Below are 23,083 nucleotides of genomic sequence, written 5' to 3' on the forward strand. Positions count from 1 at the left end.
GTTGCGGCTCGGATAGACACAAGGATAGCATTCCATCATGAGAGGAACGACCAATTAAATCATGATACCATTGAGTCTGCGAGATCTCAGATCAAGCATTCGAACTGCGCAGCTGTGCAGATGAATAGCGCTACCAAAGAAGTTAGTAAACGGTCTCTAACCGTCGGCATCATACGAGACGTGGCGGTGAATATCAAGAGAGGTATCGTACGATGAGTACAGTATCAAGATTACCAGCGCCGTACACCAAGTTGAGGAACCCGTGATGCTTTGTCCGGACGCAGAGGTGTGCCGTAAGGAATGTCCGTCTCGTATTAGAAGCGACGAGCGTAGCTAGGTATGTACGCAGGATAGCCTATATAGTGAGTTGGATTCTATTCCTACCAGCACCCGCCATCTCCGTACTGGTAGTAGAAGTTGGATAAAGTTCGCGGCATGGCATATCGCTCATGCAATAGCAGAAAAAAACAGCAAGCATTGACCGAGTTTAAAATGTAAGCAGTGTATGACTAGGTAGGTAGGTAGAATAGGTATGAATCATGATATATCTCGTCCCGTCAAAGAATATCAATCCTCCCGGGAGTCTTCTTCATGAAAATGATATAAACCTCTTTTCTCTACTGCAATTCCAAAATTTCGCTGAAATTTTCCCCAAGTATTTTTTTTTCCCTCCAAACTTGAAGCCCGCTTTCCCCCCTAATTTTACTATCACAGTTTTGCTTGGTATACGTTCTCTCGTTGCTTCTCGTGGCCTACGAACACCGAGTCGACAATCTCCTGGGATCGAACGGCGAGGATCGATAGCAATGTGTCGCTTAGCTACATAACCAGTCGTTAGATTTCTTTTGGGCTCGTGTTGATGGCGAGGGCGAATGCAGGCAGGTGAAACTTACTCCGTGGGTTCCCTCGCAGCATCCTTGCAGCCAGACACCCGAGCCCGGCGAAACCTTACCGGGAGCGAATTGTATGCCGTAGTCGCGACCAACCTTGACCGGCCGCCCCCTGATCTGAGCATCGTACTTGCCCGGCTGTGATCCCACCGCGCTTGCTGTCTCAGGGGCTTTGGGGAGAAGGTCGGCGACGTCTTCCATCATGGTCAGATGGGCTTGCCTCTGGTAACCCGTGGCGGCCACGACGAGATCGCAATCGAAGATTTCGTCTTCGCGGTCGGTGACTTCGCTGATAGGTCGCACTCTCAGCCTTAATTTGTCACCTTCTGCCTCAACCCCTGCGATGGCGCTTGATCCCAAGATGCGGTGTGGCCACTTCTTGCTGTCTTTCCCTAATTCTCGCTGCTGGTCATACATGCGCTCGTACAAATGCTCAATCAGCTCAAGTCGAACAACTCCGTAATTCGTGGCACGGGCATCTCCCAGGAGAGAGTGGCGGAGCTCGCTGGATCTTTGATACAGTTCGTCGACGTAGGAGGGGTTAAATATCGAATTCACACTGTTCAAATATCAGTCATGCATTCAATCCCATTCATGCCGGATGCGCGTGATATCTAGCGCTGGACTGTTTCGTGCATATAGGGTCTGGCTTACAATGGAGAATCATCGCTAGGCTTCAGGAACTCGGAGCGCATGATCAGAGTCGTTTTCGAATTTGGGTATAAGTTCTGTATGTTGCTAAATATTTCTGCCGCGCTTTGCCCAGCGCCAACAACAGCCACGCGATATGGCGCATCTCGCTGCTTGAGTATCCGGGGCACTAAGTATGCGTATTGGGAAGAATGGATGACTCGGGGGTTGTTGGAGGGCAGGCACTTGGGTATCGACGCTTGGCCGCCAATGGCAAATAGCACGTTCTTGGCTGTATGTGTCACTATGGTACCCGTCTTGACGTTCCTGGAGGTGACAGTGAAGGTAGATACCGGTCCCGAGGACCTCTGCTTTGGAGAAACCGAGATGACCTCACTACCGTATCGCACGACGTCATCGAACGAGCTAGCACACCAGCGAAGATAATCTTCGTACTCGACTCGCGCAGGAAGAAATGTGCTTAAGTTGGTGAACTCAACGAGCCGTCCGTTCTCGTGTAGGTAGTTCAAGAAGGTGAATTTGGAGGTCGGGTCTCTCAATGATGCCATGTCTTTGATGAAAGAGATCTGCATCTTAGCTCCAGGTAAGAGCATTCCGGCATGCCAGGCGAACTGTTGTTGTTTCTCTAAGAAGAGAACCTTGGGTGACCCTGAAGCGCTGTTCCCGGGCAGCTTTCCCGAATTGATTGAGTCGTGAAGGGCCACAGCGACAGCCAGACTAGCTGGGCCAAAGCCAACACAGATGAGGTCATGAACTTCGTTGGAGGGAGTGGGTTTTAGCTTGGAAACAATACTTCGCCGCGTGCTGTTTGCGACGGGTTTTTTCACAGTGTTCTGAATAGGATAGCTTCGCTCGACAATGGAGACGACATGGCGATCGTCGTCCACAAGACTATGAGGAGCCATGGTTCTGAGGGCCACTTTCGTTACGTACGATATTGCTCGCGTCGTCTGGCAGTCCGCAGTTGTAAAGCTATCATGCAAGTTAGCTAACTATGTTGTGATAAATCGGATTGAAAGTGAGTCCAGATCTAAGACGGTAATGATCTCAGTCGTGATGTTGGGTTAAGTTAGAGAGACAGGTGGGTAAATGGCAAGTTAGGCTCTTGGTGATGTTATAAGTGACACCTAGTAAGTGACACGGCCGGAGACTGAGCAAACATACCAATATAGCAGATGGGAAACCCGGGGATGTGGAAGACTTGCCGGGACTTCAAATTTGCTGGCCAGTGAAGGAGGCAGATCTTATTATACCCCGAAGACAGTTGAAAGACCCATATTCCGTCGCTACCGACATGTACTCTTCCAGAATCGTGGTGCGGCCTAGTACCGGCCGGGCAAGTGTCAAGGTGAGACTTGGGTATAGCGAAGGCACTCGGGTGGAGATGAATATGCTGCTTTATTACAGATCTGTAGTATGTATCATGGGCCTCGTTCTAGCGCCAGGGCAGAATTGGGACATGGACAAGTGCAACGAGGTTGACCGCTGTGGCGTGCTGCGTCTTGCAAGGCGCGTCTGAGGCAATGGTATGGGTAGACGTCTTGGGAACGGAAATCCATCCTTCATCGTACCTAGTCCGCTACAGTAGGCAAGCGCTCTACCCACTTTAGCGCAAATGGAATACTATATTCGTAGGTGGATGCGATCATTACTGTGTACAAGCATTAAATCCCAAGTATAAGTCGATGGCTAGATTCGAGTGGGCGGATCATCTTTTTATTCCTAGTTTGTCTACAGGCCTAGGAAACGCACAAGTTTCATGCAGATGAGTCTCTGTTTTCAATAGATTCCTCTTCTGTCTATCAGATAGCGCCTAGCAATTCGATATCTTCATGAGTGAGGCGCCCTGAGCTGGAGGAGAGGGAAGAAGAAAAAAAAAGGGCGTACTTGTGCAGTAATGACGATGCATATCATCATGATGCAGCCAAGACTGGCGTGTCAACGGCTGATGGCGACATCGGCATTATCATCGGATCAGATAAGATGCGCCTGCATGGGACTAAGACAAGCCGCCGTAGCGACGACGACGAGTCTGGCCGTGCTATTGGTGGCATGTGAATTTTCATCATCCAATTCTGCCGCCATCTCCACCATCAAGCAAGCAAATCGCGCATTCAGGGTCAATCACGGTTGGCCTGCCCCCACGGGTAGACGGAATTTTGCTTGAGAAAGGATACTAGGGCGGAAGACTCAACTGGTAAAAATAAGCAATCTCGCTCGGCCCCACGGTCCAGGGTGAGGTGTGTACCCGAGCTAGAGCCATTGGAAAGTTCCAGTTTGCTGTGATCCAGCTTCCATGCCTGACAAGCCCGGCCGCGGATTGAAAGAGGTTACGGTTGGTATTTGGGCGACTGACTTCCAACGACTTGCAGAGACTGTGCACCATGCTGTGGACGAGACATGCGCGGCGTTGGCTCCAAGGTCAATCGACGGCTTCATCTCGAGAACGGAATTGTAATGGAAACTGAATACGAAGTGGGGGATGGGCTAGACTACGTGTAGAATGGTTTGGAATATCTAGCTATTTCTGCCACCATCCCACGTGATGAGCACACTCTTCAAGTACATGTACAGTAGTTCAAGACGCTCATACATAATACATACAAACCTAACCTACATGGGCAATGATTGTGCGTTGTTTGTATGAGCCCACCATGAATCTTCCCTTACCTGGTGGCTGATATGGCAGAAGACCCCGAGTTCATGCAGAGACAATGAGTGCGCTCGTCTTCCAAAGAGCTTAACCGACGGTGTAGCGGGGCCCAACAACTACGGTCCAGGAAAAGCCGACTTTCGGCTACCGAGTTATCAGATCCTGCGGTAGTTGCCTACCCTTGCCAGACTGGCCCATATTAATCTGGCGATATTGGCCCTTGGTGTAATGAAAATTTTTTATCTGATGATCAGATAAGATCAAATCGGGACACCAAATGGGGCCATGTTTCTTGGTATGGAACTAGGTATGACACACCCGACGGTTGCCGTGGTTGTTTGTGGCAGTCGACGCAGGTTTTTCCAACGAGGAAGGTAGTTACAAGCGAAAAGCGGGAAATTAAGGAGAGTTAGTCGAGATGTTTGCGCCACGATTTCGAGCTACGGGTTGTTGTAGCCGATTCGGAGTCGTGATGTGGATGCATTGGAACCCATGTTCAAATACACGTGTACCTACCTCATGCGAGGCCCGAATAATCGTCAGTCGCAAAATGCCACCTGAAACTCGCAGACCTATCTAGATATACTACCTAGGTAGTCTTTAGCCTACCTCGGTCTGGACAGCTTAGGCCAGTTCCTCCTCACTTATGCTAGGTAGATGCTGGCGGGTCTATCATTCGGCTACTGACCGACTCACATCTATAGATAGAGCATAAATCATTTCACGGCTGTTCCATACCTCGGGCTTCAATATCTACTTGGGCCATTGAACATTCTATGCTTCGAGTAACACCTAGTCATAACCTCTTTCGTTTTACTATTCAGCGTTGAGTCTTGACACTTCACTTACGAAGTACACTAATATTCGCTTGTAGGGTCAACTCTGGGCAAGAAAGAAGCCAGAAGAGGCCGATCCCGCAGCTATAGCCACTAGTGGAAAACTTACAGTAAGGAATTTAGAAAAGTAGCATAGATGCCTTGTAAGTACATAGTATCATGTCATTCTCTTGTGGGAGTTGTCCAATTCACCTATCTAGGCTGAGAGATATCCACCCAGCTTAGCTTAACCCCTGAAGTAGGGCGGACGGCGTTCCGAATCATAGCCATTATTAGGTACTATATAAAAAACTATTATTACTATTTCTTTTCAACAACCATTACATAATCTCATATATAACAAAATGCAGGTTTGAAAGCCCTTCAGTTGTCGTATGTTGAGTTGAGTTCAGGAGCACCTGGGCACTTCAGAATATCGCTCGAGCTACCCCCGCGACCCCCTCGCCCAAGCTCCCCAAGCCCCTCGCTACTACATGGGTACCTCAGTACTGGTGGGTAGGAAGTACCCGCCGTGTATCTCATAGTACTCAGATAGGAAAATGGTGCTGATTTTTGGTGGAGGATACATCGTTTGCGTCATCGATACTTGGCTAGCTCGTTCTAGGCAACTGAGATCGATGTACTGCCAGGTTCTCCAACGTTTGTAACATTGGAGCTGCTGCTTATGTAACCCATATGCCTACGAAGTAAGTCCCCTTACAATCAACTCCTCTCCCTGTGCGTCTTCTTTTTCTTTTGAAGCATTTCATTCTACTAAGCAAGTTGGAAATTCTTACGATTTGTCTCAATTTGATATACATCTTTGGTATATATTCTTGGCTATCTTTGCCACGTCTGGCTGCTTTCAGAACACCAGATATACTGCATTCAGATCTGTTTCCATCAGCCCTACCGTCTCATCGAGCTCAATACGATGCTGCATATGATGCGTCGCTTTCCTTGACAGCTTATATATTGTCGCAGCCGCCGAGCCCGCTGTGAGGCGAGGGCTCTGTCTCCTGTATGGCCATGTCTCTGAACCATCCAGGACCCCTGCATGCTGACGGCCTCTCCGTCCTGAATGCCAACCCGGCTAAGCTGCCTGGGCCGCGTTTCCTCCATGAACTTGTCCCACAGGCGGCTAATAACGTTCTGTCTTGTGCCATCGACTTCCTGGCTGAAAATGATCGACGCGTCGTCCTGTCCTACCCACAGCTGCATGCAGCATCTCTCGCATTAGCTTCTCGCATACTATGCATTTTGAGATCAACTTTGGCCCAGTCCGCCTCGACGCTTGAGCATTCAGGTCCCCTAATCATCCCTATACTTTCCTCTCAGTCTCCTCAGCTTTATGTTGCTATACTAGCTGTACTCAAGGCCGGGGGTGCCTTTTGCCCCCTGAATACTGATGCCCCACCTGAAAGAGTGAGATTTATTCTCGACGACGTAAAAGCCAAAATTGTCTTGGTGAACCGAGCTCTTGCTTCCAAACTTCCCACAGGCGACGGTACCTACACAGCCATATTCATCGATGATGTCATTGATACCTTGGAAACTGACGGCGAAGATCTGCATTGCATCCGGGAGCTGACTCCCCAAGATCTCGCATATGTCATGTACACTTCAGGCTCGACAGGCACGCCGAAGGGTGTCGCCGTCTCTCACTTAGCTGCGACCCAATCTATCCTAGCTCACGATCGACATATACCATCTTTCTCCAGATTTCTTCAGTTTGCAGCTCCAACATTTGACGTGTCTGTGTTTGAAATATTCTTCCCACTTTTTCGAGGCGCGACATTAGTGGGCTGTAACCGCGCAGAAATGTTGACTAATCTCGTTGGCATTTTGACCAAAATGGAAGTAGATGCATGTGAATTAACGCCGTCTGTAGCGAACAGTCTTCTAAAACAACGTTCCCGGGCGCCATTATTAAGACTTCTCCTTACCATCGGAGAGATGCTCACAGAGCCAGTTATCCAAGAATTTGGAGGCAACGAACTCAAGAAGAGCATGCTATGGGGGATGTATGGTCCTACAGAGGCAGCAATTCACTGGTAAGGCCTGCTGCTCTTGGGAATTAATGAATTCTGGCTCACAACCCACGCAGCACTGTTCAAAATGCATTTGCAACTACTTCAGATAGGGGTACCATAGGCATACCTCTTGATACTGTCTCGGCGTTTGTTATCCGCATATCCACTGACCCTAATGTGAATTTCAAATTCGGGGTCCTTCCTACAGGAGAGACGGGCGAACTAGCTCTCGGTGGCCTGCAACTAGCCAGCTGTTACTTGAACAGGCCCCAACAAACGACTAATTCGTTCGTGGATACACCGTGGGGACGAGTATACAGAACCGGGGATAAGGCAAGAATCAGGCCAGACGGGACTATCGAGTGTCTAGGCAGAATTGACGACAGCCAAGTAAAGCTTAATGGTCAAAGACTGGAGCTGGGCGAAGTGGAACAAGCCCTTTTAAGGACACCAGGATGCCACGGTGCCGTTGCAGCGGTGATATCGAATGTCCTGGTTGCATTTGCTGCTATGGATCAAAGCTCTGATTCTAATGCACAGCTCTGGGCTCAATGTCGGTCTTGGTTGCCATCTTTCATGGTACCTACAGATATAATAACCACGGAACAACTCCCACAGTTGCCTTCCGGCAAGATCGACAGAAAGCGACTAATTCATGACTACAGCGTGCGAACAAAAAATGTCAGGGGGAATGAAGTACCCATCGATGACTTCGAACGCCTTCTCTGTGAGGTAGCTGCCGCTGTCCTTAGTGAGCAAATTGGTCCACTGACAGACTTTTCTGCGGCGAATATGGATTCTCTAGCTGCTATCGAATATGCCTCAGCTTTGAGAGAAAATGGTGTTTGTATCACACCGGTTGATATTCTGAGTGCTAAATCGCCGCGAGAGCTCAGACTACGAGTGGGAGACATGGGAAGGCCAACCATTTCCCTAGTATCAGAATCCGACTTGAAAACGCACCAATTGTCTGATCCTTTTCGGGAAAAAGTCAGATTAAGACCTGTTTTGGGTGATCAAATCGAAGAGATTGATCGTTTAGAAAGGCCTACACCCTTACAACAATCAATGGTTGCTGAGACTTTGAAGGATGGCCATTTGTACATCAATCAAATCGAACTTGAGGTGATCTCGGACGCCACGTTAGATGTACTACAGTCGAGCCTTAGAAAGTTGGCAGAATGCAATGAAATTCTCCGAACTGGTTTCACCTTTGTAGAAAACCAATTATGCCAGGTGATTTGGAAGCGGCTAGATGAATCCCAGGTTTATTACGTTGAGGATGGAGGCAATTCAACAGCTCAAATTGAAGATGCGGAGTTTTTCCTTCTTCGTCCCTTAAGGATAGAGGTCCGACCTCCCAGTCCCGAAAGAAGCGCCTTGACGTTATTCTTAACCTTACATCATGCGATATATGATGGATGGACGGTTGACCTCATAATCGAGGACCTGTCACTTCTCCTGAGCAATGAGCAACTAATCCGCAGACCCCAATTCTCTCAGGTTATGGGACCGTTACATCATGTCTCGCAAGTCAATAGCGTGGACTCAATGGAGTTCTGGACGGAACATCTTCGCGGGGTTGGTGCTGCGCCCGTGCCGAACTTCAGGACTATAACTACACCCCAGCAGCAGCGGATCGTCAATGTGACGCAGATATCCGTTCATCCTAAAGATCTAAAGAATCTTATGCTTAAAATCTCGGTAGGGCCTCAGGTGCTCTTCCAAGCATGTCTCTTGTGGTTATGGGCTACAGTCCACGGCACTGAAGACATCACAATCGGGTGTGTCTCATCTGGTCGAAGTCTTCCTGTTGCTGGGATTGACAAACTTATGGGACCGTGCATGACGACACTACCCCTCCGAATCAACATCTCGAAGTACAGGACCATAATCGAGCTACTCCAGAGCATTCATTCATTCAATCGGGAAGTTTTACGTTATGGCAATGTTCCATTATCTCAGATTAACACAGCTGCCGGTCTCTCTAGGAGCTCAAAATTGTTCGATGTTATCTTCGCGTATCAGGAATCTCTCGCTAGCCGCAAACACACTTCAAATGTTGTGCGAGAGATGTGGCACCGCGATGCGACAGAAGCGAACCTCGTGGTTGAGATTCAACCTAGAGGAGATCACTTCATATGTCAAACAACGTCCCAGGCAGGCGTGCTTCCACAGGTCCTAGTTGAAACTTTCACACATCATTTCGGCAGCCTCGTTAGTCACTTCATCAGTCATGTCGACGCTCCAGTTGCATCCATCTTCGAGTGTTTCTCTCTTGATAGCTTGTCTCATTTTAACAGCAACCCGAAGGCCATAGAAACATATTCCAGTTTGTCAGAAATGGTAGAGACCTCCGCCTTGAGATATCCCTCGAAAACTGCGTTGTATTTCGCAGAATCACTACGGCCACCGGCTGTGAGCTCGGTATCATTTACATACCAGGAGCTTAACTCCAAGGCCAACCAAATTGCTCGCCACCTCCAACAGTGCGGACTGGTCTCTGGCGGCGTCATAGCTATCATCATGGAAAAGTCGCCCTTATTATATTGCAGTATACTGGGTATATTGAAGACCGGATGCGCATATCTTCCTATCCTTCCTACCACACCATCTGGAAGAGTGAAGGTTATTCTTGATCAAGCCGAACCGTATATGTGTATTGTAGATGCGGTATCATCGCCACTTGTGTTTGGTCGAGACTCTCCCAAGGTGATCAATATTGAAACCGTGACGCTCTCATCATATTCAGATGCCAATGTCGCTAGGCGCGGCGGACCATTAGACCTGGCATATGTTATATATACTAGGTACGTGTGTTCTCTCTACTATCCTTGGCGCTTATTTGCTGATGACTTCCAGTGGCACTACTGGTACGCCAAAAGGTGTCGCAGTTACTAATAGGAACATTTTGAGTAACATCAATGTTCTTTCCAGTCTCTACCCGCACGATCCGTCTGATAGGATGTTACAAGCTTGCTCTCAAGCATTTGATGTTTCTGTATTCGAAATATTCTTCGCCTGGGCTAACGGCATGTGCTTATGTGCTGCTACGAATGACACGCTGTTCGAAGACTTCGAGCACGCCGTACGAGAATTCAAAATTACCCATCTCAGTTTGACTGTGACAGTGGCATCATTATTGGACCCCGAAAATGTCCCTTCTGTCAACTTCCTGGTCACTTCGGGTGAACCAATGACCGATGAAGTGCTCAATAGGTGGGCACAGTATCTTTATCAAGGTAAAACCTAATGTTCCTAATGTCTCCTACGCCGTTATGGTAGCTGATTTGGAAAGGATATGGCCCTTCTGAGACGACCAATATCTGCACAGTCCGTAAGGTTTCTCGCGGGGACTCGTCACAATTTCTTGGATGGTCCTTCGAGAATACCTCGACATTCGTTCTATATCCGGGTTCTACGAACCTTGCCCCATTGGGTTGTAAAGGTGAGCTATGTTTTGGAGGCGACCAAGTAGCATCGGGTTACTTGAGACTCCTCGAAGAAACTGCTACAAGATTTATTAATCATCCTAGTTACGGCCGGTTGTACCGATCTGGAGATTTAGGTCGTATGCTCCCTGACGGCTCTCTTATCATCCATGGGAGAATGGATACACAAGTAAAACTTCGCGGCCTGAGAATAGAACTTCAGGAGATCCAAACGATCGCTTTGAATACGGGCCTTACGAAAGTCTGCAGGAGTATCCTTATTACACATAAGGAAAAAGAGTCACACCAGTTGGCACTATTTTATGTACCATCCGGCACTGAAATAAACAGTTTCAAGTTGTTATCTGTAACGACTGATACATCTAAAGACCGAATCAGGGCTCTGCGGCATGCACTTCAATCCACGCTACCCGATTATATGATACCTTCGTTCATATTTCCTATATCTACACTGCCTTTGACCTCTTCAGGTAAAGTGGACGAAAGGGCATTGCATACGGCTGTCTCGGAGCTTTCAAATAGCGCCCTCGAATCATATAGCCCTGACGATGATGAAGCCGACATACACCCAGACTGGTCTACAACGGAACTGCTGATCGCAGATGTGATCACGGATTTCTTGCCTCAGGATAGGAAAAAGCTTGGGCGCTGGACCACATTCTCTATGCTGGGTCTTGACTCAATATCCGCCATGCCCATTGCTCGTAAGCTTCAATCTACATTACAAAAGCGAATTCCTTTGTCACTACTCCTACAAAATCCGAACATCAGTCGGCTCGCATCCGCCATAGACGGCCTTGCAACTTCCAGAGAATCATCACCTTCTCAGGACCCTTTACTCCCAGACGATCTTATAGAAACATTACGAAAGCGATTTTCAACCACAGGAAATTCAGTCGCAAAGATACTTCCCTGCACACCGCTACAAGAAGCCATGATCATGTCATCATTAAAACCTTCATCTGCAACAAGTAGTAACGGGGTGGCTTACTATAATCAGATGCTGTTCCATCTCCGCATACCATATGAAGTTATGATCGGGCTTTGGAATGATATTGTCCAGCGCCACGAAATATTGCGGACTTTATTTGTTACCACTGAAGATATAAAGTACCCGGCTGTCCAAGTAGTCCTAGACAGCTATGTCTCCGAATGGAAAGTCTTGAATACCAAAGATGTTTCGCTACAGGAGCATGCTTCCCAGCATGTTACCTCTTCTTCAATTACTGCAGATACCAATGCGCCCCCTATGGCATTAGCAATAATTCGTACTGATGATACCGGAGACTACTTGTCATTTGTCTGTCATCATGCAATGTACGACGGCATTTCCATGAGACTCATACTGTCAGAAATAGAGACATTATACTATGGCAAGCATCTTCCCGATCCACCATCTATCGAGCCTTTCCTTCGTCAAATAATTTCGTCACGCCCAAGCCAGGATACTTTTTGGAGACAGCTGTTTCTAGATTTTCAGCCCATTTCACTTACATGCCCAAGACTTACGAAAGACACGATGCCTAGGACTCTATCTGCAACTGCCTCTCAGACATCTTTGCAGTCTATCGAGTCTCAACTTCAAAGTGACGGGGTTTCGATGCTTGCATTTGTTCATACTATTTGGGCAATCACATTATCCATACTAAGTCAAAAGAAAGATATTTCATTCGGTAGTGTCACCGCCGGCCGTTCTATCGCTTTAGACGAGGTAGATAAGCTCGTAGCCCCGTGCTTTAATACTCTGCCAATTCGCATGGATTTATCTACTTCGAAGTTCCTGATAGAAGTCATGAAGAAGTTCCAAAGTCTCAACGCCAAGATGATGCTATATCAATTCACGAAATTACGACATATCCAGAAAGAAGTTGGCGCACAAACGCGTTTGTTTGACACTCTAGTCATCCTTCAGCCATCAACAGACCCTCTCGATGACAAGATATGGTCGTTAGAATACGAAGATGGTTTTATGGATGTAAGTCTCCGAAGTTATGTCAAAAAGTTGGGTCGGCTACTCATATACTCGCCAGGTTCCCATCGTTTGTGAAGTTATTCCCGACAAGCTGCAAAACACATTCACTATTCAACTTCACCGAGATAAGTAGGCAGTTATTTACCCTTAACGAATTTTGATATGCGCCGCTCACTAAATCAATCACAGATCTAAATTCTCATATGAAGCTTTGCAGCTCATTGTCAACATTTTCAGCCATGTACTTGACACTTGCATAAGATATCCCTCATCGCACATCTTCATGAGAGAAGCATTGCCGGGGGATTACCGGGAAGCGATTCCGAAGTTGTTCCACTGCCCAGAGCACTCCCACACACCCGATAGCAGTCTTCCTAGTCCAGCGCCTAATTACGAGCAAGATTGGTCAGAGTTGGAGTTGAGGGTGCGCCAAACGCTCGCCAAGCTGGCACAAGTACCGGAGCATCTTGTCCAACGCCTCGCCCCTATCTATCAATACGGCCTTGATAGTATAGCTGCGATTCAACTAGCAAACCTGCTCCGCCAGCAGAGTCTTTCTATATCAGCAATCGACGTAATTGAGAAGCCTACTTGCGCCGGAATAGCAGCCGCTATCGAGAACTCTGTGAAGGAGGACATCGATGACATTCGCGATTTTAGTACCTTCCACAAGGAGACCGAACGAGATATATTGGAATTTGGGATTGATCCTGAAACTATCGAAGTCGCTTTGCCCTGCACAGCGACACAGCAAGGCCTGTTATCGCAATTTCTCGATTCGAAGGGCCGATACTACTTTAATTATTCTTCCTGGGTGCTAAACATGGCCATAGATTCAGAGACCATCGTCCAGGCATGGTCACAACTCTCCAACTGTCATCAGATCCTTCGAACTGGTTTTATTCCGGTCAACCATTCAGACAGCACCTTCGCAATGATCGTGTACACAGTCGATCACTTCAAAGTCCCAGTGAAAATTTGTGAGTCCGGCACATTTCAACGTGAGCAATGGCTTTCGGATACTATAAACAATTCTCTGAACACAATGGCACTCCCACCTTGGCAACTCATCCTCGAGATGCCCGGGACCACCAGTAGTGAAGAAGCACCAACGATCCATCTTGCAATGCACCATGCCCTTTACGATGCCTTCACACTGAGGACTCTTCTGCAGGATCTAAGTGAGCTCATCTCTCATGATATCAAACCGACAGTGACGGATATAGGCCAAGCCCTATCCCATCATCTTAGCCTCGTGGGGTTGAGTCAAGCGACAGGGGAGGTATTCTGGAAAGAGAAGGTAGACAGTTTTGCCTCTCATAAATTTCCTACCATGACACCGCTTCATGAAAGTCGTCCTGATACCTTGACAACTTCTTCTCTGTGTGAGGTGTCTTCTTCGGATTTCCGCCGGGCTGCTTCTGAAGTAGGCATTACGCTACAAGCCGCGCTGCAAGCTGCCTGGACGCGTCTCCTTAGCGCATATACTGGAGAATCTCGAGTCGCATTCGGGATTGTTCTGGACGGCCGCACTACAGATCTTGCTCGAAAGACCACTCTTCCTATGATCACAACTGTGCCCGTAATAGCTGACAACATAGCTTCGAATGACGATCTAATCAAACAAATGATGCAGTACAACAGCGAGTTGCGTCGTTTTCAGTTTATGCCCATGGCTCAGATCCAACGCTGCCTGGGAACGGCTGATGCAATTTTTGACACCATTCTGATCTACCAGGCCATAGATAGGAGCTCGAAGCCATTACCAGTGCATGTTGTTGACGAAATTGCGTCGGTCGAATATCCAATCTCTCTAGAAGTTGAAGAATTACCATCAAACACAACTCGGTTAACCTTGAGTTATAGAGCCAGCTTGCTGCCAAGGAAACAAGCCACGCTCCTCCTTAGCCAGTTTGAGTCGATTCTCACAGAACTGCTTTTCCCTACCAAAAACGATGCATCGCTCACGATCAACCGACCTGATTTATTTTCCATACTTCCTCCGATTTCTGAGATGCTCCCCATTCACACCTACCTCCTCCATGAACTGTTAGAGAACTCTGCCCAGCTGATTCCCTCTGCCGTTGCTCTTGAATTCGTAGATGATATTGGCCGTTTGAACAATCCTCGAAGGTGGACGTACCAAGAAATGGATATCTTGGGCAATCAAATTGCCCACTTCATCGTTAACCGTGGTATTCGTCCTGGAAGCATCATTGCCACATGCTTCAATAAGTGCCCCATCGCTTATTTTACGCTCCTTGGTATACTCAAAGCGGGCTGCGCATTCCTCTGCTTAGATCCATCGGCGCCTGCGACCCGTCAAGCTTTCATTCTTGGCGACTCGAATGCGGTTATGTTAATGCTGGCAGAGAGCTTTGATTGGACGGCTGAGGTTTCCTTGCCAGTTCATATGGTGAGTGAGAATCTGGTAGCGTCACTCCCGAGTTCAGGTCCTCCGTTGCAACGCCAGATACTACCATCTGATCCTTGCTACTGCCTTTATACAAGTGGTACAACAGGGACCCCGAAGGGGTGTTTGATAAGTCATGAGAATGCTACTCAGGCAATGGCGGCTTTCAAGTATCTCTTCGATGGGCGTTGGAATAGTGATTCGAGATGGCTACAGTTTGCCGCATTCCATTTTGACGTCTCGGTTTTGGAACAGTATTGGTCTTGGTACGTTGGAATCACGGTCGTAGCAGCGCCTAAGGATGTGATTCTGAGTGACCTGGCCATGACTATTTCCAAGCTTGGAATAACGCACATCGATTTGACGCCAAGTTTGGCGAGACTCATCACCCCCGATGAGTGTCCAACCCTATGTAAAGGTGTCTTTATCACGGGAGGGGAAAAGCTTCGCTCAGATATCTTAGAAGTATGGGGATCTGAGCGGGTGATTCATAATGCCTATGGACCAACAGAAGCTACAATTGGTGTAACCATGTATCGAGGCGTGCCTCAGAATGGGCGACCCTCCAACATCGGAAACCTCTTCCCCAATGTTGGAGCATATGTTCTAGAACGAGGCTCTGAGATGCCGGTACTTCGGGGCGGTGTTGGGGAGCTCTGTGTCTCCGGCAAGCTCGTTGGTATTGGATACCTAAATAGGGAAGCGCTTACTCAAGAACGTTTCCCCGTGCTTCAAGCTTCAGGCGAGCGTGTCTACCGTACAGGGGATCTCGTCAGAGTACTTCACGATGATTCCCTTGATTTTATTGGACGAGCGGATGACCAAGTGAAGCTTCGCGGCCAAAGACTAGAGATTGGCGAAATTAATCATGCCATTCGTGAAGGATTAGCTGACAAAGCAGGCGATGTTGCCACTATTGTGACCAAGCGAAGAGCTCAAGATGTAGATCTTCTTGTGTCATTCGTTGCCGAATCTTCTAACTCCAATACTACTCAAGAAGTGGACGTTTATTACGATGCGACTCACATCAAGTTTGCAGAGCGAGCTCACGAAGCCTGCAGATCCTGCCTCGCGATGTACATGGTTCCATCCTTCATCATCTGTGTGTCACGGATTCCCCTATCTAGCAACAATAAAGTCGACGTCAATCAGTTGAAGAAAATCTTCTCAGAACTATCCCATGAGCAGCTTCAAACTCTCTCAGTATCTTCGGTTTCTAGTCATCGGGCATTCAACAATGTTGAGAGAGAGGTATTGAAAGCAATTGAGGAAGTGGTCCGTGTCAAGGAGAGCAATCTAACCCCAACCACCACGGTCTTTCAACTCGGTATAGACTCCATCACGGCTTCAAGACTAGCCAAGCGGCTAAGAGCCGTAGGTTTCGCGTCCGCAACGCCATCCATGATACTACGGCACCCGCAAATCGGCCAACTCTCTCAAGCCCTGGACCGGGCTAGAAGTAGTGTTCCAAGTAACAACTCTTTGCAATTTAATCAGTCAATCAAAGCTCTTCGCCACCGATATCTCGGTTTAGCATGTGAGTCTTTAGAAGCGAAAAAGTCTGAAGTGGAATATATAGCACCATGCACGCCGCTGCAGCAAGGCATCATAGCCAGATCCAGGGTCCGAGAAACGCAGTCCGCGTATTTCAACCAATTCCATCTGCACCTTGACCCAAGTGTGTCTATTGGTCGCTTGAAGGCCGCTTTCAGTCGCATCATAACTTCTTGTTCCATTTTGCGAACTGGATTTATCGATACGTCTGAAGGCGTCCTGCAAGTAGCTATCAAGAATCGGCCGCTTCGATGGTTTGAAGTTGAGACAGCTATAGAAACATTTAACGATACAGTTTCAACACGGCAACGACTTTGGGTAGAATCCAATCGTGAAGTTCTGAAATGGCCTGTGGAAGTTGATCACATACGAACTAATGGGCAAAACCACCTACTTCTGAGGCTCTTTCACGGCGTATACGATGCCCGCAGTCTGAACGTTATCCTTGAGAGCTTGAAGGCTGAATATGAAGGGACGTCAAGACTACCAGGCCCAGCTTTTATATCTGTATTGCCTGATGGACCGCTACGCAGCCACCAAGGGTCTCATCAGTTTTGGAAGTCCCTCTTAAAACACCATCGCTTCCAGCCTATGCCGAGACTTATAAATACACCTGCTGCGATCAGTAGCGTCGTCAATAAGTGCATACAATTTGATGGCCTGGAAAACACACGGAAGAAACTGCAGGTCACCCACCAAACATTGCTGCAAGCAGCATGGTTATACACCTTACGCCCATACTTTGTTGATCCTCCTACCATAGGAGTTATTCTCTCAGGGAGATCCCTCGCCATCAATGACCTTGATCTTGTCGTCGGGCCACTATTCAACACGCTCCCACTTCGCGTCGACTTCGCCACCGAGTCGTCCTGGGCGTCAGTAGCACGTAAGATCCAGGAGCTCAACAACAGTATCCTTGCTTTCGTACACACGCCTCTCCGCGACATACAGAAGCTTTGCGCAAATGGGCAGCCTCTTTTTGATACTCTTTTCACTTTTGACATCGATTACAAGGCTTTTTCAGAAGATAAGCGAGCGCTTTGGTCGATGGCTGATTCCCCTGGTCACCCAGATTACCCTCTGGCTATCGAGCTCATTATGGTCGCAGACGACATGCTCCGTGTTACCCTTGCAGCTCAAGGCAGCATTGCCGATGAACAAAGCTTAAGCGCCCTGTTGGACCGGTTCACCGACTCACTGAGGTCGATCATCACAGCAGATAGCAATGTTATTCTCTCTTACGGCACCCAGGAAACTCTACCCGATTTCACTAAGGGTGATTCAGAGCCCGCCTCAGAACCAGAGAAGCCAACAGATAGTCACATGGTTCCGCCACAAAACCCGTTTGAGTGGAACCAGGAAGCTCATAATATACTCCACGAACTAGCATTACTTGCCGAGGTTGATGAAAAAGAAATCTCGGAAAAGACTAACTTATTCGCACTCGGTCTTGATAGTATCGACGTAATCAAGCTGGCCGGACGGCTGTCAAAACTGGGATATCAAGTGTCTGTAGCCGCGCTGATGAAGCAACCGACGCTAGAGAGAATTATAAATAGTCTCGTGAAACCACAGTTTGCCACAACTAGCCCATCCAGTATCTCGGAGATGAATAATATTGTTTCAGTTCTAGAAGAGTGCTATCAACGAACGAACCGCGAACTCTCAGATATCGAGGCTGTTCTGCCGCCAACGCCGCTTCAAGACTCTATGGTAGCAGCGATGTTACACTCAGGTTTTCATACCTACTTCAACCATGATATCATTGAACTTCCGGAAGACATTGATATTGAGCGATTGAAAACAGCCGTATCGACAGTATATGCGAATTCTCCTATCCTGCGAACTGTGTTCATTGAAGTAGACGATTCTCGGATTGATTCTGCTTATTACCAGGTTATTAGGAAGCACGAGCTTGAGTTCAGTCCAGTTACGCAGGTCTCTAATTTGGGTGACACCTGTAAACTTACAGATATGGCAAGAATATATGCCGCGGCGAATAACGGCGCATCGGGACTATTCCAAGTGCGTTTTGCTGAATTGGGAACGAGAAAATTGATGATCTTGTCTATTGCCCACGCATTGTATGATGGTTCGTCGCTCGGTATGCTTCATGAAGACATCCGAGCCGCATATGAGGGACATTATACGCCCCGGCAGCCATACAGGCATTACCTCTTGGATATGGTTTCTCGGCCCAAGTCTTCATCTGAGGAATTTTGGACTGATCTCCTACATGGGGTTCATGCCACCCTGGTGCCTAAAGCCAACACGAAATCGGGGGGTGACACCGTGTATCGAATCGAAAAGCAATCAAAGATGAGTGCTGCAGATATCAGGGCACTATGTAAAGCTCTCCACGCTACACCACAAGTAATTGGCCAAGCATGCTGGGCTGCTGTGGTTGCTTCGTTGACCAAGTCTTTGGATGTTGTATTTGGCGTAGTCTTATCAGGGAGGGATACCGAGGACGCTCAAGGACTGATGTTTCCTACCATGAATACCGTCCCTTTGAGGTTGGCGCTCCACGGAACTGTTATCGAATTTATTGAATACTGCCAAGATATTATATCTGGCGTGATCGAATTCCAACAAACTCCGCTTCGAGATATTCAAAAGCTTTCTCCAAGCCATGACGGCCAGCTTTTCAACACAATTTTCCTATTGCAAAACTCCAGCGATAGAGATACGAGCAGAAAACCCTTCTTTAGATCTGCCCACTCCGTGTCTGCAGTCGAATACCCGTTATGCGCCGAACTGGAACTTACCGGAGAGAGTGTTGTATGGAGAATCGCGTGCGATGAGAATTACATGAACTCGCAAGGCGTAGAAAACCTCGGCGTGAGCTTAGAAAAGGCTCTAGAGTACTTCGCTCGAGATTTTAGCAAACAAGTCCTTGAAATAAGCACTCGTGATACTCAAACAGTGTCCATTTGCGGTCTTGCACCAGTTACACTTCAGACTGACGTGGAGGGACAACAAAGTAATTCGATCAAAGAGAGACTTTCTTCGCAAGAAACGGATTCACAACTTCACAGCTACGATACGATACTGGAAGTTTTATCTGACCTATGTAAAGTTGATCGGCAAGCGATTGATCTCAGTCTCTCAATATTTCATATTGGGCTTGACTCTATTAGTGCGATAAAAGCAAGTTCAATACTTCGAAAACGTGGGTTAAACATATCCACTAGAGACCTAGTCACTATCCCCTCGATTCGTGGTATTTTGGAGCAAGCAAATCAGGTGGCTGATGGAAACTCGGAAGTTTCTGTAAAAGAATCATTGAGACTCAACTCAATCATCTCAATTGAGGAGATTCGTACACTGCTACAGCAGTATGGGATTGAAGAGAACTCGACCGAGACCATTCTCCCAGCTTTACCAATGCAAGTTCACATGCTGAGTGTGTGGCAAAACAGTCATGGCGCTACCTTCTTCCCTAAATTTACCTTCAGAATAACCGGTCCTATCGATGTCCTGGCTCTGCATAGGGCTTGGGTCCATCTCGTGAGCGAAACTGCCATGCTACGGACTCATCTGATCAGAACGGGTTCGTCAAGTCTACCATTTCTTCAGGTCGTCATGAAATCGACTTTCACCGACAAGCATGCCACGAATATCATGACCACCTCAGGTGATATGGGGTTTGTGTATGCGGCTACACCATTTGCCGTTGCGCAGGTCCTTGTGGCAGGGTCAGACAAAGCGGTTCTCAACCTCTATCTACACCATGGATTGTATGATGGAGTTAGCTTACCCATCATACTGGACCGCTTTGCTAGATTCTGCAGTGATGTGAGCGCAGCTGGCCCTCCGGTTCCCAAAACGCCTTGGTATAAATTCGTCCTTGAACACTATGCCTCGACCATCCAAGATCAAAGGAGGTCATTTTGGACAATGTATCTTCACGGAAGCACAGCTGTGCAGATGTATATGACACAGGGGGATTTAACGAACACCAAAAGCCTGAGAGTCAGTGAGTTTCGGCGTACTACGATCAACAGTTCTGGACTCGGGCTTCAAAGTTCAACATATGGGGTATCCACTCAGGCGTTCTTATTCGCTGCATACGCAAAGGCCTTTGCGCAGCGACGTCGTCAATATCAGCATATAAACGATGATGTCGATTGTGTTTTCGGGATTTATCTAGCCAACCGTTCCAGCTACCCTGGTCTCGAGGATGCCCCATTTCCCACGCTCAATATTCTTCCACTCAGAGTCAAGACTCCTTTAAGTAGAACGATCGTTGCTATAGCTACTGATATTCAGAAGGACATCGCCGAGATCAGTAGATTCGAGAACTCCACAGCTAGCTTATGGGAGATACACGACTGGACCGGCATGCGCATCGACACGTTTGTGAATATCCTCTCTCGTCCTGATGTTACATCGCAAACTGGCAATCCTGTTACTATCCAAGAAATCACGAACGAGGAGTCGTCACCTGCTGGAGGCGTCGACATGTCGATGCATTGTGTTACTCCAGATCACGAGAGTATCGCCAGTAATGTAGTCAGACATGCATACCCGGTAAGCAACAGGCGAAGCTGTTCTTCCTTGCTTAAATCTAACGATCTATAGGAGGCAGTAGATATTGAAATTGCGACATGTGGAAACGAGTTAGACCTCGGCATCTTTGGTCCCTCTAGCATCTTGTCGGAGTCGCAAGCAAAGGATATGGTTGCGGCTATATTAGCGGAGATTGAGGCTTTGTGATGTGCATTCCGTGAGACTAGATTTTTCGAGATTGATGGGTTGATATTACATGGTTGGGCGGGCAGCTTAGAGAAGATAGTAGATATTCTTTCCTTCTCATGCATCTGTTTTTCTCCTTCTCCTTTTATTTAGTTATGGGCTTCATATCGTCATATAAGAGACTCCACTCCTGCCTTTCACGCCTCGGTTAAACGATCGAATATCTGTCAATCAAAATGCAATGATGAGAAAGTCATTAAAAGGGGTGTTTTGTTTGCCCTTTAGACGGTACGCGCATATGAGTGCCTGTCCTGGAGCAGGGTAGAGGCTCCTCTTGGGGGTGGGGGTTATTGAAGACGCACGAGATGCAGCCCAGAAGGGAGAGGAGGCTCCAAAATGAAAAGCACAGACCCAGCCTGGACCGGCAATCCCCGTCATTCAGGAGACGTTACGAGCTGGGTATTCGTGAAGAGACGCTACCCATCCCGCCAGTCACCTTCCTTTGACACTCTACAGACTCTATTAGGTAACGTCCAAGGTGCCCGGTTTTGTCCTGACGTTCGTTGGCCCGCGTTAAGTTCCGATCAAGATGAGACTTGCCCACAGACTGCCTAACCTAGGCACTTACTCTGTACTATATGTACTAATGTAGTCGTCTGTTATTTAGCTCTGCAGATCGGACACGCTAATACTGCCGGCTTGACTAGCCGTAAACAAAGGACAGAAAAGGACAAAAGGAAATGAGGTAGAGTGAGGCTTCAATGCACATAAAAGTGTCTTGAGTGTATTGTAGATGGTGAGGTTTGGAGGGTGAGGATTGGAGACTGATCGGCAGAGCTTGCGGCGTCTATCATCCCTTTCACACTAGGTACCTAAATTTACCTGGTAGACTTACCTACAGTATTAGATAGGTATTTTCCGTTTTCATATTGACCGGGTGTCCACGCTCGCTTACGATGCTTTGAGGTGTAATTCCGTAGAGCATATGCTACAGATCGTAGTTTGCCAAGCCGACAATAAGACTTCATCGCCTATTGTAAATCATTGATAAGCTCAAGGGTCAGGCCCGTGAACTGTTTCATTGGCTCGTTGCCGATGCCGTGGTCTCATGATTACTTACGAGCTGCGTGCAAACCTGGCTAGATTCTCGAAGTGCCTTTTCTAAGTGAGAACGTTTCAGTAGGCAACGAGAAGCAAGGCAGGCGGTGACGGATGATACAGGAGATTTTGTGACACATCGCGTTCCCGGCTATCAATTCAGCGGTTGAACGCGATGCGACGAGAGTTGGCCGCACTACTACATGTACTGAGCGGGATACGGATTTCGTCATCTGGGGAGGCGTCGACAGGACCCTCTGAGGACCCCCTGTAAGAGTCTGGGTCGCAATCCTTCGGCAAACGGCAGTCGGGGCTTTTAGAGGATTTAGTGTTGGCGCTTAGTAGAACCAAGCAGGAGCCTGGGGATTTCACCATCACGGAGTGGGGATTCTGGTTACGGTAGGTAAGGTAATTAGATTGATCAATACGAATTAGTGAGGCCTGCGTCCTTCTTTTCTAGGAAGGTCTGTTTGTCCTCACGACAGACAACTAAAGCTGACAAAGTGCTCGAGCCGTGTTAACAGTCGCAGTATATCTTGCCAAGGTTACATCCAGTGCTTCGTTGCCGACTGGGTGGAACAGGCCGACATGCGATGTAGAAGCTGTCGCTCCCAAGCTTTTGAGGTTGTATTATACGGTATATACGGTATACGGCAGCTGCGCGTGGCTGAACCAATGCCGGCTCTAGCACTTAGTGAGCCCACGATGCCGTCTCGTTCTTATTCCCAGAATCGGCACCGCTCGCACAGCAGCCCCTCCCGCCATTATCGGTCCTCTCTCTTCTGAGTCAGGGTTCCAGATAGCGGGTGAGAAACCCTTGGCACGATGGGTGCTCAGGTAGCTTATCCCGAGCT

General features: G+C 47.9%; 2 protein-coding genes across 2 annotated transcripts; one reads left to right on the top strand and one right to left on the bottom strand.

Moving 5' to 3' along the window:
- Positions 1 to 708: 708 nt before the first annotated feature.
- On the bottom strand, positions 709 to 2,446 carry F5B22DRAFT_651410 (L-lysine 6-monooxygenase (NADPH-requiring)-domain-containing protein; the record flags this gene model as incomplete). Its single annotated transcript, XM_047979458.1, has 3 exons — positions 709 to 819; positions 894 to 1,449; positions 1,545 to 2,446. 3 exons carry the CDS (start codon positions 2,444 to 2,446, stop codon positions 709 to 711), a joined length of 1,569 nt encoding a protein of 522 aa, XP_047825970.1.
- Positions 2,447 to 5,761: 3,315 nt separating this feature from the next.
- F5B22DRAFT_495112 (putative non-ribosomal peptide synthetase) lies at positions 5,762 to 21,340 on the top strand. The gene is made up of 7 exons (XM_047972391.1): positions 5,762 to 7,063; positions 7,117 to 9,852; positions 9,905 to 10,284; positions 10,341 to 12,469; positions 12,525 to 12,595; positions 12,656 to 20,966; positions 21,018 to 21,340. Exons 1-7 carry the CDS (start codon positions 6,033 to 6,035, stop codon positions 21,150 to 21,152), a joined length of 14,793 nt encoding a protein of 4,930 aa, XP_047825971.1. The 5' UTR covers positions 5,762 to 6,032; the 3' UTR covers positions 21,153 to 21,340.
- Positions 21,341 to 23,083: the final 1,743 nt, after the last annotated feature.

Source organism: Xylaria bambusicola (genome assembly GCF_022495145.1).
Source record: "Xylaria bambusicola strain CBS 139988 unplaced genomic scaffold F5B22scaffold_68, whole genome shotgun sequence".
Lineage (NCBI taxonomy): Eukaryota > Fungi > Ascomycota > Sordariomycetes > Xylariales > Xylariaceae > Xylaria > Xylaria bambusicola.

Bases quoted from the DNA above. Each gene is read 5' to 3' on its own strand.
- F5B22DRAFT_495112 (XM_047972391.1), top strand. From the start codon at position 6,033: ATGGCCATGTCTCTGAACCATCCAGGACCCCTGCATGCTGACGGCCTC. The intron at 7,064-7,116 runs GTAAGGCCTGCT...CAACCCACGCAG, and splicing joins ACAGAGGCAGCAATTCACTG to CACTGTTCAAAATGCATTTG. The intron at 12,470-12,524 runs GTAAGTCTCCGA...TATACTCGCCAG, and splicing joins ACGAAGATGGTTTTATGGAT to GTTCCCATCGTTTGTGAAGT.